Consider the following 18,552-nt stretch of genomic DNA (forward strand, 5'->3'; position numbering starts at 1 on the left):
CCTGTATATCAGATCGGCACGTTCGTTTCGAAACATTCGCCTGTTCAAGAGACGACAGGCCAGGAACAAACATCCGATGTGATCGGCGACGCCGAGCAGCAGCCCCACTATACCAATGGACGCGTGTTTAGCAGCGTCGCATTGAACATAGACGCTAAGATCCTGTTTCTGCTACATAGTGGTGGTCAGATAGATGATAATTGTGTTGATGGATGAAGATACACGCGTTCAAAGTTGAGCTGACTGGCCCAGCAAATTGAGGAACATCGACATGAAACTCGGCCGAACACGACCTGACGGCTGCGCATCTCAGGCAAGCGTTATTGCGGTTCAGCTTTCACGGAACAATAGAACAGAGAGCTATATACACGACGCGCCCGCCGATGGTCTTTCTTCGGGATAACTGCAGTCATTGAACATTTGCCTCTTTCGCTACGGCCGCAATTTATGCATTGCATATTCTCCATCATCCCTTGTGGCCCCAAGCCGTTGCCCTCTCGATAGAAGCATCCTCAGGATCTTTCTGCGAACCGTGCAAGGAGACGCTCATGTTGGGCTTCTTAGAAATGGTTTGCAGCACCACACAGTATCTCTCCGTCAACTTGCCCAGCTTTTCCACCTTCTCGTCAGGGACCAGCTCGCCATCCTGAAACTTCAGATCAAAGCTCAATCGGATATCCTTGAATCCCACCGGTGCATCGCGGTCCACGCCCATTGTGCCCTTGAAGTCCAAGTCTCCTTCAGCCCGAACGGTGCCCGACTTGATCGGAATGTCCATCGCCGTGGCCACGGCTTTGAGCGTCACACCTGCGCAGGCCACGAGGGCTTCCAGCAGCATGTCACCGCTGCATAGCTCGCCAGAGATTTCGTAGCCTTCGCCGCCCGACTTTTGATGGAGACCCGCGATTTTGGCTTCGGCTGCGGCGGCTTGCTTCCCCGTGTCGAGTTTGCAAGTGATGGTGCTGGCGTCGAGCGAGCCGGAGGCGTTGAGCGTGATGATGGCGGAGTCGGGGTCGGTCTTGTAGCTTGCTTTTATGGGAGCCTGTTTGTCCCGGAGAGCTTGGGACGCCATGATGTGTGTGCTTCGTCTTAGGTTTCTCTCGATCTTGTGCGAGGCAGCTCGTCTGGACGATTGGGCCGGCTTGAAGCAGAGGATGACAATGGAAGAAATGTGAGAAACTGATCGCGAGTTCCGGACTGCAGGTTGAGCAGGATCACGTCTTATTACCTTTTGTCCGTGGCCATTAGTACCCCGCGATGCGGGGCTTTCTAGCAGCCTGTGCCTGGATCAGAGAGCCTTGTACAAGGAGTACCTAGCTGTTCAGAAGTTGAGCCAGAACTCAGCTGCGATTCTTGCGGCCCTTGGAGGAGGCTGCAAAAGTACAGAATCTGTACTTGCTTGGTCTTCTCCGCGGCAACGTTGGCTGTGGATTATTCCAGTGCGAGGCTGGTTTAGGAAGGAGCGACGGATTGCCCTTTCCGGACATGCCGAGAGGAAGCGGAGAATACCCCTCATTATGTTGTGGAGAGCATACAAGGCAATCAACGTGACTGCTCCGGATGTCGTCCGTCTCATTTCACATGTCGTTCTTGTAAGATGGCAGTCGTAGTTGAGCAAACAGTACCTATCTCGTCTTCCACCCTCGATCTCGAGAACCCGTCTCGCTGGAACACTCTCTTTCCTCTTATTCGACCAACAGTGAAGTCAATCCAAACTTCCAAAGGCCAGAACATCCTCGTGGACACCGCTCACGCGAACAGCAAGTTCGTCCATATCGTTGCATTCGGTACCTCGGGAAAACTCTCCTCCAAGCTCCTGGACGACAGACATGTCACTGCCATCGTGACGGAGACTGCTGGAGCCGGCATCCTCACTGCGGCCGACTTGCCTCATACTTTGGAGTATGCTGGAGTCCAGGTCCCGAGCGGTGTGGTAGTCGTTCGAGCTGGCAGGAAGCGAAATGTCGAGAGCCATGCTCCAGAGTTCATTGAAATTGAAACGGACGGCGAGCTCGAACAGAATCATGTCCTGCATCTCCTCGGGACGGCAAAGGATGGCATCCGGTCGAATCCTCACAACGTAGCGGAATTGTTGAAAAACTTCGTCGACGGTGCCAGTACTGCTCATTCAAAGTTTCATACTGAGAAGGCGGAGGGCAACCCTGCGGTGTTGCATGCAGAAGGAGCAGCTGGGTTTGAGAGCGCGAAGCATGCTGTTGAGAGGGACTTGAAGAATGTGATGAAGAAGTTGAAGGTCAAAGAAGGAGAGGAGGTTGTTTACTCTGCGCATTTCAGCGACGTCAATGGCCTAAGTCGGTTGGAGAACTACATCATCGCTGGCGAGATCGCGCAGTTTTTAGGTGAGTAGACCGTACGTACCATGCGAGCAGGACTTGAGAGCTGACATCACCCACCAGACTCACAAGACATCCAATACACCCTCTCGCACTCCACGATCCTCAACCACACTGAGGCTGCCCGCGGCTTCTGCATCTCCATCTGCCCGATCTCATCACAGTTCCTGGCGGCTTCACCAAAACCGAAGAAGCATGCTCCGATTGGTGCCTCAGCCTCCAACGCAGCGCCTCTCACCAAGTCATACTCATCATCCGACTCCAGAATCACCTTCAGTGACGCCCAGGTCCGAGCACGAATCGAAGCGGGCTGCAACGCCGTCATCAATGCGGAACCCATCATCACCGAATACGACACTATCGTCGGCGATGGCGATTGTGGCTACACCCTCCGTGACGGCGCGAAGCAAGTTCTCTCCTTCGTTTCATCCCGCGACCTCACAAAACTTTCAGAGATCGTCGCTGAACTCGTGGCTGAGTTGGAAGTCAACATGGGCGGCACCTCCGGGGCGTTGTACTGTATCTTTCTCACTGCTCTTGCGGCTTCCTTAGCAAGTGAGAGTAGTGTCCCAGCCGCGTTGCAGGGTGCGTTGGAGCAACTTTGCAAGTACACGAATGCTAGAGTGGGCGATCGGACCATGATGGATGCTTTGATTCCTTTTGTGGAGACGTTGGCTGGTAATGGTGGGGATGCGAAGCCGGCGTTGGAGAAGGCGAGGGAGGGCGTGGAGGGGACGAAGAAGATGGAGGCCAAGTTGGGGAGGAGTACGTATCTGGACGAAAGCGCCACAAGAGGTGTGCCAGATCCGGGTGCGTATGGGTTGTTGGTGCTTTTTGAGGGAATGAGCCTGTTGTGAAGTTTGCGAGGATAATGTACGTACTACCAAGTAGTCGTTGAATCGTGCTACGATCGATCTGCGGCGCTGAAAGTGGCGTCTAGGAGGAAGCCACCACAAAAGGCATGCCGAGCCATTAGCCACGATCCAGGCCAGCTCTTCTTCAAAGGTCTGGATAACCGTCCACCCACCTGATTCCACTGGGGGCGCCTTTCGGTCTCGTTAATTCGCGCTGAACCAGTCCTCCGTCATGCGTATCGTGATGTAGATATGGCGAGATGCTACACTCACCAAACGTGACTCTCTCCAAGCCACTGAGCTCCAACAGACACGCGACCCCGTCCAAGATCCATAGCGAACTCCTGTTTCCTGGCAGGAGCGTCCCTCTTGCAAGCCTAATTGTGATTGATCTCAGCTTCGGGCAAGCAGCTAGTAAGGCAAAAGCAATGGCATCTTCGCGACTTCCGCAGACAACATCCACAGACCGAAGAAGTTGGCGACCATGTGCTCCGATGTGACGTAGGAAGAGGTACAAGAGCCGGGTTGAATCGAGCTTGAACGTCGTGGCATGGAAGAGCACATCTCGCGCATCCTCATGAATGGCACGACAAGATCTCAAGAGATTGAGTTTGCTCGGCGCGTCAACGCGCAGATTCCGGGAACCTGCCCAAGTCGTCAAACGGGTGCCTTCTCGATTCGTCGTGACAATAGTTGTGACCGGCTCCATCCTAGGCATAATCAACGTGTAGATTTCAGCCCTGATCTCGGCCGGCAGGTTGGATAGTGGATGACTCTGGGATGATGGAACACTGATATCGGTACTGCCTTCCTCCCGTTGGCAGGGTGAGACGGGGTTCTCTCTATTCCCATGAGACTTTACAAGGCCGCCTAACAGGCGAGGTGACCAGCTCGAACATGACAGCTGCAAGCCGGACTGCATGAGTCTTCCGAGCAGACCAGGCGAGGTGTGGATCTCAAGTGGAATCCGCAGCTGCAAGCGTAGACATGTCGAATGGTGGAAAGAAAACGTCTTCGGTCCAATTTCACGTCTGGACGGCCCCTTGAACAATGATCCTTGAAGCGTAGGGACACTGTCGGTTCGCTTCGCGAACGCGCCGCAAGAAATGCAGTAAGTCCCTTCTTCGAGCGCTGCGAGGGGTGGACGGTCATAAACGTGGCCAATGGCTGCCAGCTGTCTTGCTGCGGCCTCATCATCGTCCCAGTAGTCCTCGAATGATTGCAGGCGCTCAGGCAGACTCAACGATGTGGCGGTGGACGGAGGCATCTTGTTGGCGGGGCTTGCGTGGTGGTGTTTCGAGACCGCCGTTGCACAGGTGTTATATACTGGCGACAGTCGGCGACACACATGATAGCTGCTCGGCCCATTGATAATGGTGAAGACTTGACCGGCATGTGAAAGGATGAAGAAGGATTGCAACGAAGGACGGGGACAGGAGTGGATTCAGCTTAGTCAGTCGAAGCCGCTCTTCACCCGAATGGAACCTGGAAATTCAAGATCGACCGACATTTTATTTTCCCGACCACTTTGCGCCTCACACAACGACAGCAGCAAGATGCCGTCCACATACAAAAAGGACAAACCATGGGACACGGACGACATCGACAAATGGAAGGAAGAGGCCTTCACCCCCGAGCAGAACGCAGGAGGAACCTTCAGCGAGGAGAGCAGCTTTTCTACACTTTTCCCCAAATATCGCGAAGCCTACCTCAAAGCGTCATGGCCGATGATTACGAGACAACTGGAGAAATACGGCATCGCCTGCACATTGGACTTGGTCGAGGGTAGCATGACGGTTAAGACGACGCGAAAGACCTATGACCCGGCAAGCATTCTCAACGCCCGCGATCTGATCAAGCTGCTCGCCCGTAGCGTACCTGCACCTCAGGCAGTCAAGATTCTGGAAGATGGCATGGCCTGCGATGTGATCAAAATTCGAGGAATGGTGCGAAATAAGGAGCGCTTCGTCAAGCGAAGGCAGCGAATTCTCGGACCGAACGGAAGCACTCTCAAAGCGTTGGAGCTGCTCACGCAGACGTACATTCTGGTGCAAGGAAACACGGTGTCGGTCATGGGAGGGTACAAGTCACTGAAAGAGGTACGACGAGTGGTGGAGGATTGCATGGACAACATACACCCGATCTACCACGTTAAAGAGCTCATGATCAAGCGCGAGCTCGCAAAAGACCCCGAATTGAAGAACGAGAACTGGGACCGCTTCCTGCCGCATTTCAAAAAGCGCAACTTGAGCAAACGAAGAGTACCACGGAACGTGTCGGACAAGAGCAAGAAGGTGTATACTCCGTTCCCGCCACCGCAAGAGAAGAGCAAGGTCGACCTTCAGATTGAGAGCGGAGAGTACTTTCTCAACAACGCGGCGAAAGAAAGAGTGGCCAAGGAGAGGCGCGAGGATGCAATGAAAGAGAAGATGGAGGAGAGAAAGCGAAAGCGGGAAGAAGCATTTGAGGCACCGAAGGAGGAGGCTGAGGTCAAGAAGAAAAAGAAGCGCAAGAGCGAGGACGGCGAAAAGAAGTCAAAGAAGAGGAAGTCAAGTGAAGATGTTGAGATGGCTGCCTAGGCCATGACATTCGGATCGACTGGATTCTGAAGGGAATTGCTGGACATTAGCGAGGCGTTGGGTGCGACTGTATCATCTTTTCTTCGGGGCATAGACGTTCAGCATTGCGTGAGAAGTGTAACGTACTGAAAATTACTTCGGATATCTCTGTTGCACGGCCCGAACACTTGTGCTGATAAAGGAACAAAACCCACCTACAGCTACCCCATTCCTCACGTCATTCTACAGGCTGACGAGCATCTCCAAGCTTACTTGAGCCAACCCGATCAACTCAAGACTCGCAACCACATCTCGGACACACTGCAAGAAAATCCGGAGCCCCAGTGCAGCGCCCTGTCGACACGATGGCTCTCTCCTTTCTCCGAGCTCCTCACCCACCACGGACCACGAACGCAGGCAAAAACCTCGTAATCTACGAAAAGGGCACCTCTTCTGTTCAATATCACATCAAAGGCTCGAGTTATATGATGACACACACGATACCTCCAACGCTTCCGCAGGAGGGCCCTTCGATCATCCAGCCGCCATTCCACTACCATATATACCAGACTGAGCGCTTTCAGGTCGTTGAGGGGACTGCCAACATGTACTTTGGCCTCGACTCCAAGCCTAGCGCAGTGCTGAGCTCGAAAGGCGGCAAGAATAGCGCAACACTCGGCCCGAAGAGATATCACCGGTTCGAGAATGCCAGCTCGACGGAGGACTTAAAGATCAACATTCAGCTGGAGCCCGAGGACTATGAGAATGAGCAAAGATTTTTCAGGAATTTCTTCGGGTACGTTTTGGAATTGCCTGTTGGGCTATGTCCGCTGAGCTTATCTGACTGTTCGGCTGGCTGATCGAATGACAGATACCTGGATGACTGCAAGCAGGCCAAGAGCGCACCGAGTATCTTCCAGCTGTTCGTGTTTCTGCACTCGGCTGATACACCTCTGGCGGTGCCGATGCCATTTGGTTTGGAGGCGCTTGGAATATATGTGAGCTGGCTGTTGATGATCGCTGTAGCGTTCGTGGGAAGGGAGCTGCTTGGTTATCGGGACAATTATCCGGAGTACTATGATTATCATGATGGAAAGAAGAGCAAATAGGCATCGGGAAAGGGACCGCAGTTACTCAACCGAGGATCAAACTCCCATTGCACGCAGTCCTGTTGATCGAACTCGTCGTAGAGCGGCTATGGCTCAGCCAGCTCCTCAATCACCTTTTCCAGATTCTTCACGTCGTGCGCGAATCGTCCCAGGAAAAGCCCGTCCACACCCTCCTTGAGTTTCGTGAAAATTCCAGGACCTGCGGATCCGCCGTATAGAATCCTGGTCCTTCCCTTTCTACCAGCGCACAAGGCTCGCAAGTTCTGTGTCACGGCTACGACGTGATCCGCTCCTGCAGGTTCAGCTGCCCCAATAGCCCATACCGGCTCATAAGCCAGGATGACTTCGGCGTCGTCGGGTATTTGCGAGAGAGCAGCCTCGATCTGTGGTTTGCATTCGTCGACAGCGATACCCACTGCCTGTGAGGCAATTGTACTCCTGTTCTTCTCACCGATGCAGATCAGCGGTATCATGCCATTGTTCACAACCGCAGCCGCTTTCTTCGCAACGTCCGCGTCCGTCTCGCCAAAAAGCCGTCTCCGCTCTGCGTGTCCAAGCTCGACAATCTTCACGCCTGCTTGGCTGAGAGTCAACGGGCTGACTTCGCCGGTGTATGCTCCCTTGTCCTCGCTGAACGAATCTTGTGCTCCGAGCCAGACGCTGGTCTTTGCGAGCTTGTCTTTGGCGGGAAGGAGGGAGACGAAATCGGGAATGACGAAGAGGTCGACGTTGGCTTTTTCGGCGGCGCTCGATAGCAACGCAACGGAATCGACGTAGCGGAGTGTGGAGGGTAGATCGAAGTAAAGCTTCAGCGAGGTCCCTACGAGACGCTTCTCGCGTGCTGCAGGAAGCGGAGGCATGTTGTCGGTAGAATCGCGGGTGGCTGTCTGATCCAAGGGGTACCTTTGACTTCACTCAAGAAGTACCGATGAAGGAAGAATGTACTTTCGACACCACTTTTCATCAATCTCGCGGTGTTTGGTGAGGGTCGAAGAGTGACGACCGGCACACCAGACTCAGCATGCCGGCCGGACGTTGAAGGTTATTCTGCGGAGTTGTGGAGAAGGTTGGATGGAGCACATCGGAGAGACATGCATATGCTTCGCCCGGTTCTGAGAGCAGATCTTCAGGACCGAGCTCACTTTGGACATCGCGTCCGCCGCCAGCATGGTAACGACTCTCTACATGGCCGCGTGGAGGAATCGGAGATGCCGCGTGGGCAGCAAAGCAATTGTCGTCCCTGACGGTCCCTACGTGGTTCCAAGGACCGCCACGTTCCCAGCCCCGCACGGCTCGTGTCCAACATCCGGGCACTTTTGTAGGCGGAGGCGAGGCATCCGCTCCTTTTCGGAGGATTAGCATGGCGGCGACCACTGGTGATCATACGACACCCGATGAGGACAAGTCAGGGCAGCAGAAGGACGGCAGACTGGCGACCGTGGGAAAGAAACGTACCCGGACAGGCTGTCTGAATTGCCGCCGGAAACGCAGAAAATGTATGACAACACCCCACATGGCAATGTCCAGGATCTGACACAGCTATTCAGGCGATGAATTCAAACCTCAGTGCACCGGCTGCAAAGCGAGGCATGAAGTGTGTGAATGGGGCGTACGATTGAACTTCCGGCCGGATAACATGCAGACCATGGGCCCGGAGCACCCTTCAATGAGACAAGCAGCGTCTTCCTGCTCGAAAGCGCAAAACTTCAAGATCATTGATGTCACATCTGAGGTGATCAGAGACTACTTCGAGGAGACTGCCATCGACGAGATCCAGGAGTCCCTCCGGCCGCCAAGCGCGAACACATCGAAAAGCCCGCCGAATGTCTCATTGCCCCTGGGAAGCACTCCTAATAATCTCGATCTTGAACATATGGGGAGCATCGCATCCCAGATTCGGAGTCCGCCGTCTCTCGACATCCACCCAGATCTGATAAGCGACACACCACTGCTTCCCGATGCGAGCGTGTTCTTCTTGTCGCCGCAGTACAGCGACCCAGCTTTCGAAGATGGGATCTTTCTACCCGGATCGCAGTACCAAGAGCTTCACGCAACGTTGCGAAGCCGCATCATCGATACAGCGCGTTCGACCGTGCCCTCGCGGATGCATTCGCCTGAACCCCACCCGGTCCATGTGGAAGTTGACTTCGACGATGAAGAGTCACGGCGACTGGCTCATCTCTCACCTGAATACGAGTATGAACTTTGGCAGAATTACATCGAGGAAGTAGCCTCATGGCTGGATAAGTTCGACATCAATCGGCACTTCGAGTTAGTGCTTCCCATCATGGCCAAGCAGCATCCTCACCTTCGTTACTCCATACTGGCTCTCTCGGCTCGACAAATGGAGCGCAAAGCCCGAACTATGGATAACTCGTGCAGTCTGGCATTGTACCAGCATGCCATTCACCTGCTCTCGCCACTACTTCAGCAACGAACAACAGAAGTACTAGCATCGTGCGTCGTGTTATGCGTACTGGAGATGATGAGCTGTTCACCCAAAGCTTGGAGACGTCACCTGGACGGATGTGCCGCGCTGATACAAGCGCTTGGAATCTCAGGAGCCTGTGGAGGGCTTGAACAAGCGTTGTTCTGGTGTTTCGCTCGAATGGACGTCTGCGGTGGTTTCATCTCATCGGAAAAGACTCTGATCCCAATGCATAAATGGATTGGCGGGATGGACATCAACGAAGACGTCTCCATCATGCTGGATCTTCACGGCTCATTCGACATGTACGCGAACCACGCCGTGTACCTATGCGGCCAAGTCGTGGATATGCTTTGCTCTTCTGGAAAATGGGAGCAGCGCCATAGTCAGCATCTCACCCCGTCGATGGACGGCACAGAGTACATCAATAACTGGTCCCGGCTATTCGAGCACTTGGACCGATGGTACAACAACCGGTCCGAGGAAATGAAGCCGCTGCTGACGATACCTTCTCCAATTGGTGACGAGACGAAGCCATTCCACACATTGCTGTACGGCAATGGTCCCGCCACATCCGGGAACCAGATGTACCACACCGGCGCGTTGCTCATGCTGAAGTTCAAGCCCTCGCACGTGCAATTTGCCAGGAAACCTCCTTCTCTGTTGTGGCATGCGCGCCAGATTTGTGCCATCTCAGTCTCGAATCGGCATCATGGCTGCTGGACAAATAGCGTGCAGCCCTTGTGGATTGCTGGTCAGCATATGAGTCACCCGAGCGAACATCGGGCGATCTTGGAGCATTACGAGCGTATTGAGAGGGAGATCGGATGGGCGACTGAGTGGAGAGCCGCGGATCTGAAGGAGTATTGGGGTGAGGACGATTGAAGGCTGGGGACTCAGTCCTCGTCCTGAATTGCTAAGGAACACATTCTGGATCGATCTCGCCCTACTCGCACATACCTCGTGTTGCCTCATCGCCGGGTGTGACTTCTTCCTCGAAAGTGTGCTTGACGTCTCAATAATTTCGCTATCAAAAAGAGCGAAGATATTCCGACGACGAGATGATCGATTCATGCACTTCTAGTGAATGAGTAAATCCTCGATCGAAACATCCTGGGAGGTCCCAGGTGGATCATCGGCAAGCCGACAATCTCGCCCTATCTCCTCCACTCGAATGGAGATCGTCGCGTGGGAATTAATGCGTTTCCCCCTTTGGGTATCATTTGTGACACACCACACTTGACCGATCCCGATGTGCTGGGTGTCCATTCGCGGTAAGTCTTCATCCGCGGACAAATGCATGTTTCTCCACACCACAGTTTACAAGTGTGTTGAATTATCCTTGTTATGACGACGCTGGGTACTGAGCTGGCATAAAAGATGCACCTGAAGGCCTCGATCTCGATCTTGGTTAGTGCGGCTGAAATGTGATCAAGACATCGGAGGCGTTTTTGCGGAGGAAAGTTGGGTACGATCCGTGACCGGGGACAATGCCACAAGATCGGTTAGATGGACAGCGCCCAGTAGTGGCCAAGAATACACTCCCATCAATTGCATCTTATGACAAGCCGGCCGAGGCTCCCGTTCGGCATGTTGTTCTTCGTGTTCGGCTCGCCTGTAGTCACCTCGCATGGGCATCCAACCATGAAATGCCTGCAATTCCTATTGTGGGCGAAGCAGGCATGCTCCAAGTTCAGGGCGACATCGAGTGTGGAGCAAGCATGCATACGCCTCCCACGTCGCAATGACACTATCCGTTGGCAGAGAGAGAGCGCTTTGTCATAAGCATGGAATTCGTATGCTTTTCGATAGATTACGAGATAAGGCGCCTCTGTGGCTTTCCTCCCGTCCAGCTCGTGGCTTTTCGGGCAAAGTGGTTTAGTAAACAGAAGGGTGTCAGTGGCAGTTGCCGGATTGCCGACCAGGCCAGTCGAACGCAGGGGATCGGAAAGCTTGCTCCCATCCCACTTCATGCGCCTCTGAGACTTGAACAAACTATCACATATCTCACAGCTTGGCTGTGCCTCTCTGCACCCGCGCTGTCGCACAAGAATGGATCCGCTACGGCTGCAAAGACCGCGATAGGAAAATCTAGGAAAATCAATGGAGCAGAGAGGGGTTTTGCGAGCGACCTTCACCGGCACGTCGCTACTGGCCACTAGTCATTGCGATCCCCAGACCTAACTCGAACACTATTATACAAGGCTGCAGAAGCCACCGCCTGCTTCCTCCTGCATCCTTCGACTGCCACTGCATCGAATCCACGAGGCGTTTCTCACGTCGTCTGAATAGGCTCTACCTATCGCTCAAGCTTTCTTTCCACTCTTCCGCCGGTCCTGCTCAAAGCATCTTACTCATCTCACGACCCTCGTACCCGCGCTTACGGCCGGTAGCCCTCTTGGAGCCTTCTAATGTTCTATCGAGGATTCACACCTGGCGAGGAGCGTGATTCAATCACCACTGCAGTCCTAGCAGAATCTCAGCTCGTCCTTCGAAGGCCACTCACTTTTCCGGATCTTTCTTCGTGCTTCAGATGGTAACGTCAGCGGCTACTCAACGCTCCAACAAGTCCCTCGCGAATCCAACACGAACATGCAGATTTCCTGTCGCTATAAGTCCGGAAGCCTGAATCTGCCGACGTGACATACCAATGGATACCAGCTGCAGGCCCGAGGACGGCGATCACGGCAATATGCGTCCTCCAGGCTCGCAGGCAGACACGGCCGCCGCAGAGGCTCTCCTGAAAGCAAAAATGTCCAGAAAACGAACCAAGACTGGATGTTTGACCTGCCGGAAGCGCCGTATAAAATGTGGCGAAGAAAAGCCAATATGCTCGAATTGCGTCAAATCCAAGAGGATCTGTCAAGGGTACAACCAACGTGTGGTCTTCCGACCACCTACATTCGAGTACCAAGCAATTCCCAATAATGGCGGAGCGCATATCACTTTTCAGGCCGGACCCATGGCCGGACCGTCGGGAGAACTGATCGAGATTCCACACTCGTCTGGCGACATGTTTGGCTACACCCAGCTCCGGCCGCGACCTATAGAACATTTTGTGAGTCCCTACGATGGCGCAACTCCGCAGAATGGCCGTGGAGCGCACCCTCAACCGGAACATTCCCAGAATCAAGCAGTTGCACCAGAGCATTTGCATCATGTGGAGGACCCTCAGCAGTTCCGGCAATTCGAGCATGCGTCTGAGCACTCCTTCTTTACTCAGGGTCGCGCAAATGTGCAACCCTTGCAGGCGCATTATCCGAATGAGACTCAGCAGGTCAACGTTGACCCTTTATCGACAATTCCCCACACTGCAGGGGTGTTTTCCTTTCCAGAGAACGGGCACAGGACATCGATTAGTACGACTTCAACACATCCGCGCGGGTCGCCAAGGAGTGGAGCATCTTTGCATACTTCTGATCAACAGTTTGCGCCAGCATACATACCAATTAGCCAGACATGGGTGGACAGCAAGCCCATGACATCTCCACAGTCCAGTGGTGCAGCGCCGACATCCGCCTCAAGCAAATGCTCATATCCGTGGCCACAACCGCCAGCGCCCATGGTGGCGTCTCTAACACAATGGACATCATCTGCATATACGCCCCGCCCAGAGCTTTCGCTGCCGATTGATCATCAATATTACCCAACAGAGAACATACTTGCTCAGCCGAGTTCTCCGAACTCGGCCGCCGGACGTACATCCGTCACATCCCTGGACTACTACCAATACCAGTTTCCCACCCCTTCAATATCGACCTCTGCACACCTGCTGAGCGCTGCGGCTGTTGAAACGGTGGACGACGACTACTATGATGTTGCCTCCGACGAAGAGATCGACTTTGACGCTGCTGCAGTTCAGAAGCACGAGTGGCAGAGACAGCAGACCCTCGGCAGCTTCCTAGCGATGAACCAGATCCGTGTTCAAGATTTGCAGGTTCGTAGATATGACACCTTCCTATACGAGGGCATTCTCGACCACTACCGAGTCGACGAGGTTGCGAACCCTCTGAGGAATCCGGCCACGGCCCGCGTGTTTGCACATTTCATCTCAGCCACTGGTCCAAGCCTGTCAATTTTTGAGCGGCATCCGAGGAACACATCGGTGCTTTTTGCTGAAGGTCCCGTGCCACTGTCGCAGCAAGGCTTATGGACGTACACAATGCCCATGGCAGCCTTACGTCACCAAGGTTTACTGCATGCCATGCTTGCAATGTCCAGTCTCCATATTGCCAGACTTCAAGGCGGGTCCTTGACGCCGTCTATGCAGCATTATGCCTGGTCATTGAAACGAATCCACAAAGCTGTTGGAAATCCCAAATCCCGTCTCCAACTGACGACCATGGCAGCATCGATGTTGCTGGGGTTCTATGAGGTCATGGCAGCCGACCACATGAAGTGGAACATGCATCTCGCTGGTTCGCGACAGTTGTTTGTGGAGACTGATTTCGTGGGCATGACTCGTGAAGTCTGCCGGTTGAAAGCAGAGAAAGCAGCCAGACAGCGTGGAAGAACGGACCGCTACAATTCTGAAGAGCCACTTCCAATCGACGATTTACTGGATCAGATTCCGGACATTGATGAACGATTTGTGAGCCATCTTGTTGGCAGACAGGTCAGATATCACGATTACGGCCGAATCGAGCCGCAGCACTCTTTCATTCCGCCCGAGCTGGACTTGAACAAATTCGAAATCCTAAAAGACCTTTACTTTTGGTATCTGAGGCAGGATGCGTACCAGAGCATCGTCAGCGGGAATCCTCTGCTGTAAGTTATTTTGCGAATACGAGCGATATGGCCACATCACAAGCTGTTGGAACGCATTGCTGACATGCTCACCTAGCTTGGACATCAATCGATGGGCCAATTGTCCCCCAAGAGCACCACTCGGCCGAGCTGACGCTGTGTATGGTACCTTCGATCACTTGCTACTCTTGCTTGGAAGAATTGCAGACTTCGCGGCGCGCGACCGCGAGCGCAAGCTGAAACAGATGGAGGCGAATGGCGGCCAGTGGCGGCCAGCTCCAGGCATGAACATTCCTCGACCACCGCAAGCACCCGGAAGACCAACCGGAGCGGCTGCACCTCCTGCGATGCCAGAGTTCTACGGCATGGCTCCAGCTCCTCGGGCAAACGTACAGATGCCGTCCTCCTACACGCCAGTGTATGATCCAGGCCCAACCCCGCAAGGCGCGCAACGGCAGGACGAAATCGACTGGGATCTTCAGGCAGCGACGCAGAACGCACTGGATGAATATGGCTCTATACGTGCCGCTTTACACACCTTTTCGACCAGCCTCGGCGAAGCCTTTGAACCTTTATCCTCGGAGTACCAAACGCCAATGGACACTCCCTTTGGTCCAGCACTCTTCTACCGTGCATTCGACATCGGGGCTTTATGGTCAGTCTACAACATGGCAGTAATCGTAGCGATCCGCTCGCATCCACACATGCCACCTGCAGCACACGTTGCCGCTGCCATCGCCGCCCCGGAGACTGCTTTCTTCGCCAACGAGATCGGCCGCATCGCAGCGGGTATCGTGCCCGGTCCAACCGATCAGCCTCTCAATCCCAGTCTTGGAGCGTCTTTGAACGAAAGCTGCATGCCGTCCTTCCTGGCAGCTGTGCAATTTCAAGATCCAGAGCAGCGGCGCACGACGGTCACGAGGATCTACTCCATCGCGAAACGTACCGGCTGGGGTAGCGCCGAACTGATCGCAAACGGAATCGAGACAGCTTGGGTGAAAGCTGCCGCGGCCGGACGAGGTCCGCCGTATGAGAGGATTGCACGAACGAACTATACCAGTAATGATCCGAGGCTGAACGGCAGCTGGGAGCATTTAGATCCCAATGCGACGCCGAATGAAATGGATGACAATGATCGCAGACTTGTCAAAATGAAGGCTACGGCACGCTTGAATTGGGCGATTGGTATCATGGGTGTGGAGGATGACGTTGCGAAGATCAGACTTTCCGATGGGTGAGATTGTAGCATGACAGCGCAGTCGATGGTAGTAATGCATAGCAAAACGATGTACAGATTTCGGCTTTACATTCTGACACTGTCGATCGTGCTTCGTGAAAGCTTCTGCTGAATGAGCACGACGATCATGAACCTGACTGTGTGCCTGCGAGTACCATCGACTCAACAGTCTGCCAATCGCTGCTGACGGTAGTCAAATTCTCATAGCCATCCTCCTTCACGACCACATCGTCCTCGATCCTCACGCCTCCCACTCGCCAATACCTACTCAGCACCTCCTGGTCAACCACACCATCCCACTGCCCCGCATCGAGCTCCGCTTGCAACGGATACTTTCTGAAGTAGATCCCCGGCTCATTCGTCACGACCGCACCAGCCGGCACCTTCCCTCGAATGCGAAGATATCGGAAGTAAAGATTCGGGTCCTCGTAGTTCGCATTTCCCCCCGTGTCGTGCGTGTCCATTCCCAGGTAATGCCCAAGCCCGTGCGGGAAGAAACGGGTCGTGATCTCCGACTTGATGATCTGCTCCACGCTGAGATCTTTCTTGAGAATACCCAACTCGCGTAGCCCGTGTGCCGCTACGTTGTGGGCCTTCATGTGCAAGTCTTCCCATACCATTCCCGCGCGGATCATTTTGAAACATTCGCTTTGCATGAGGAGTACCAGGTCGTAGATTTCCTTGCTCTCTTTCGTGAACCGTCCGTTCTTTGTGATGGGAAAAGTACGTGTGATGTCAGCGCAGTAGCAGTTGTACTCGCCACCGGCATCGAGGAGGATGTTGTCTTTGCCTTCGAGAGGCATGTCGTTGTGGACGTAGTGCAGCGTGCTGCCTGCTGTGCCGGCAGCGCAAATGCAGCCGTAGGCTTGCTCTTTGCATCCGTTGGCGTGGCAGTGCATGACGAAAACAGCATTGAGTTCCCGTTCGTTCGAAGCTCGGGTCGCGGCTGCGAGGACTTGTTCATGAGCGTAGGAGGAGACGATGTTGGCGTGCCGGATGAGAGCGATTTCGAAGTCGTCCTTGACGACTCGGCAGATTTCGATCGCTTTGCGGAGCCACTCGTAGTTGATGTCGGGCTTGAAAGCTACCACGCTGTCGGCTTTGAATACAGCGAGATCCGCGCGGTCTTCGATTACGTGGACGATGGTCTGCTGCTTTTGAAGCATGTTAACAAGCGACTTTCCGGACTTCAGCTCGTCTGTGGTCAGGACTTCGTCGATGTCGTAACGTTCCAGAGCCTCCTTGGGTAATAGTGGCATGCCTGCCCACATGACATATTCCGGGTCGATTGGAGGAATCCATAGAGTAGACTTGTCTGAGGCAATATCGTATGCGTAGAAGCAATCCGGGAGGTCGCAGCCCGTCAAATAGTAGAAATGCCGCCGTTGTCGGAAATGTGATTCCTGGTCATTGTCCTTGGTCGTGTGAGCTATGATCAACCCGATTCGAAGTACTTCGACCTCACCTCTGTCATTTTGGTACTCTGGCCTTCGAGATAAAGGACCCCGCTGGAAGGACCTCCATTGTCGGCGATCCATTTAGCCACATTTCGAGCATGAAACTTCGCAGGATATTTGCCAGACGGCGGCTTGGGCAGGTCTGGATTGGCGATTGTCTTCCGCGCCATGCTATTCCGTGTCATGGCCTCTGTGAACTGTGAGCTGAAGTCCAAGGAAACACACCGGGCAAGCATTCTGGACTCCCGTCCGGCTGATACATCAAGCTTAGTCACCCAAGTTATGGCAAGCGACGGCTTAAATCTCGAGGACAACATTGAAGCATCGAATGAGGCGAAGAAGCATGTTCTATATGTACAACATCTCTGTGACCATCAATATGTACAGCTCATGATCGCCCCTGCGCCATGATCTCTTTGATTCTCGTCACTGTCTCACTCTCCCCGTCGAACCCTTTGAACGACCGTCCCTTCAATTGCCGCTGATCAGGCAAACCTACTCCAAAGTTCGCATTGGCCTTTGTTCCTGGAGGAGCGACAGCGGGCTCGGTGTAAATGGCGCCGCTAGTAGCCTGCAAAATTGGCTCCTCCTTCGCGGTCTTGACTGCGATGGCTTCCTTACTACTGCGCGATGTATTCAAGTAGATGTGGCCCTTTTCATCGATTCGCGCCGTGCCCGGCTGGACCCAGATCTTATTGCCATTCGGTAGGTCGGGATCCAATTCCTGCGTCATGCGGTTGGCGTCGAGCCAATTCTCCTCCAGTGGTAGATCGTCTCGCCTCACCGATCGATCTTGCCATGCGGATCTAGCAATCGTAGGGTTCTCCCTGGCGACCACTCCACCGACACCGATGTTAGCTGCATTGTCCTGGCCTCCAACTGTGATTCGTGGCCTGACGACTCGGGCGAGGACGGGCGTCCGCTCAGCTTGAGGTCCCCAAAGAGGGTGCATGTCCAAGACGGCATTCGAACGAAGGTGTGATAAACCAGCTGCAGGATGGGTCGTGGGCGGACCGGGTTCATCGTTCGCAAGCTGGGCTGTGAGCCGACTCGCGAACCCATTGTCATTAACGTGTCCTTCTGGGATGACGCCGGGTAAATCCAAAAAGTCGCAGATGGCAGCGGTGAGCTCGGAACCCAAGTGCTTGGCTGTGTGCTCTTCCCGTAGTCTTTTCTTCTCGACATCGTAATTTTGTACAACCTCCTGCCGAATCTGCTGGATACGATATGCCGAAAGTTGTCGAGCGTATCGATCCCTTGATTGTGTCTCTTCGTCGCGCACGCGTTTGTCCACCAGACGATCGATCATGAACTTGCGAAACTCATCCTTTCGAGAGCGAATCGTCTTCATTACATAGAGATTGAAATCGCCCTCACGCATTCCCGAGATTGAAGGTCCGTTGTATTTCCACCTCTTCACATCGAGAGAGCCTGCTGATTTTGACGAATCGCTACTCCGTGAGCTCGACGCACGATTCTTGCCCGCATCGGGATCCGTGTTATCAAGGGCTTCCTCATAGACGCTTCGCTTCTGATCCTTGGTAGTGTAGTAGTCTTTATCGTTGACCATCATCGGTATGCCCATTTCCCGCCATTTCCTCTCCGTCAAAGTGTGATCTGCGGCGCTCTCGAAATCGGTGATGTGTTGGATGTTGTCCTGCGCGTTGACTCGAATGATCGGTGTGGAAGTATAACGAGTGGCTTTGCCTGGCAGCGGGCGCTTCAAGCCCCAGTCGCCTCGGAAATGTGATGAAGCTGGCGTCGCAATCGCTTGATGGGTGGGATACGGTGTCGTCGCCGTCTCGGATG

General features: G+C 53.9%; 8 protein-coding genes across 8 annotated transcripts; 4 read left to right on the forward strand and 4 right to left on the reverse strand.

The window, feature by feature from the left end:
* Positions 1 to 466: 466 nt before the first annotated feature.
* On the reverse strand, positions 467 to 1,351 carry MYCGRDRAFT_109530 (uncharacterized protein; the record flags this gene model as incomplete). The annotated part of the gene is made up of 1 exon (XM_003852547.1): positions 467 to 1,351. The coding sequence occupies one exon, from the start codon at positions 1,070 to 1,072 to the stop codon at positions 467 to 469; it is 606 nt and encodes a 201-aa protein (XP_003852595.1).
* A 166-nt stretch (positions 1,352 to 1,517) lies between these two features.
* On the forward strand, positions 1,518 to 5,787 carry MYCGRDRAFT_109531 (uncharacterized protein; the record flags this gene model as incomplete). Its single annotated transcript, XM_003852173.1, has 6 exons — positions 1,518 to 1,592; positions 1,706 to 2,360; positions 2,418 to 3,164; positions 3,606 to 3,719; positions 4,277 to 4,319; positions 4,758 to 5,787. 6 exons carry the CDS (start codon positions 1,518 to 1,520, stop codon positions 5,785 to 5,787), a joined length of 2,664 nt encoding a protein of 887 aa, XP_003852221.1.
* Positions 5,788 to 6,131: 344 nt separating this feature from the next.
* Positions 6,132 to 6,875, forward strand: MYCGRDRAFT_42649 (uncharacterized protein; the record flags this gene model as incomplete). Its single annotated transcript, XM_003852174.1, has 2 exons — positions 6,132 to 6,562; positions 6,638 to 6,875. 2 exons carry the CDS (start codon positions 6,132 to 6,134, stop codon positions 6,873 to 6,875), a joined length of 669 nt encoding a protein of 222 aa, XP_003852222.1.
* Positions 6,876 to 6,961: 86 nt separating this feature from the next.
* MYCGRDRAFT_41530 (uncharacterized protein) lies at positions 6,962 to 7,735 on the reverse strand (the record flags this gene model as incomplete). Its single annotated transcript, XM_003852546.1, has 1 exon — positions 6,962 to 7,735. The coding sequence occupies one exon, from the start codon at positions 7,733 to 7,735 to the stop codon at positions 6,962 to 6,964; it is 774 nt and encodes a 257-aa protein (XP_003852594.1).
* Positions 7,736 to 7,882: 147 nt separating this feature from the next.
* Positions 7,883 to 10,188, forward strand: MYCGRDRAFT_72224 (C6 transcription factor; the record flags this gene model as incomplete). Its single annotated transcript, XM_003852175.1, has 2 exons — positions 7,883 to 8,371; positions 8,423 to 10,188. The coding sequence occupies 2 exons, from the start codon at positions 8,236 to 8,238 to the stop codon at positions 10,186 to 10,188; spliced, it is 1,902 nt and encodes a 633-aa protein (XP_003852223.1).
* Positions 10,189 to 12,055: 1,867 nt separating this feature from the next.
* MYCGRDRAFT_100243 (uncharacterized protein) lies at positions 12,056 to 15,362 on the forward strand (the record flags this gene model as incomplete). The annotated part of the gene is made up of 4 exons (XM_003852176.1): positions 12,056 to 12,210; positions 12,367 to 12,580; positions 12,797 to 14,070; positions 14,147 to 15,362. 4 exons carry the CDS (start codon positions 12,056 to 12,058, stop codon positions 15,285 to 15,287), a joined length of 2,784 nt encoding a protein of 927 aa, XP_003852224.1.
* Positions 15,363 to 15,438: 76 nt separating this feature from the next.
* On the reverse strand, positions 15,439 to 16,929 carry MYCGRDRAFT_59096 (peptidase M24; the record flags this gene model as incomplete). The annotated part of the gene is made up of 2 exons (XM_003852545.1): positions 15,439 to 16,701; positions 16,752 to 16,929. Coding segments are annotated over 2 exons (1,441 nt in total), but the record flags the coding sequence as incomplete, so codon positions are not given.
* A 146-nt stretch (positions 16,930 to 17,075) lies between these two features.
* MYCGRDRAFT_104548 (uncharacterized protein) lies at positions 17,076 to 18,534 on the reverse strand (the record flags this gene model as incomplete). Its single annotated transcript, XM_003852544.1, has 1 exon — positions 17,076 to 18,534. One exon carries the CDS (start codon positions 18,326 to 18,328, stop codon positions 17,132 to 17,134), a length of 1,197 nt encoding a protein of 398 aa, XP_003852592.1.
* Positions 18,535 to 18,552: the final 18 nt, after the last annotated feature.

This window comes from Zymoseptoria tritici, chromosome 5 (assembly GCF_000219625.1).
Source record: "Zymoseptoria tritici IPO323 chromosome 5, whole genome shotgun sequence".
Lineage (NCBI taxonomy): Eukaryota > Fungi > Ascomycota > Dothideomycetes > Mycosphaerellales > Mycosphaerellaceae > Zymoseptoria > Zymoseptoria tritici.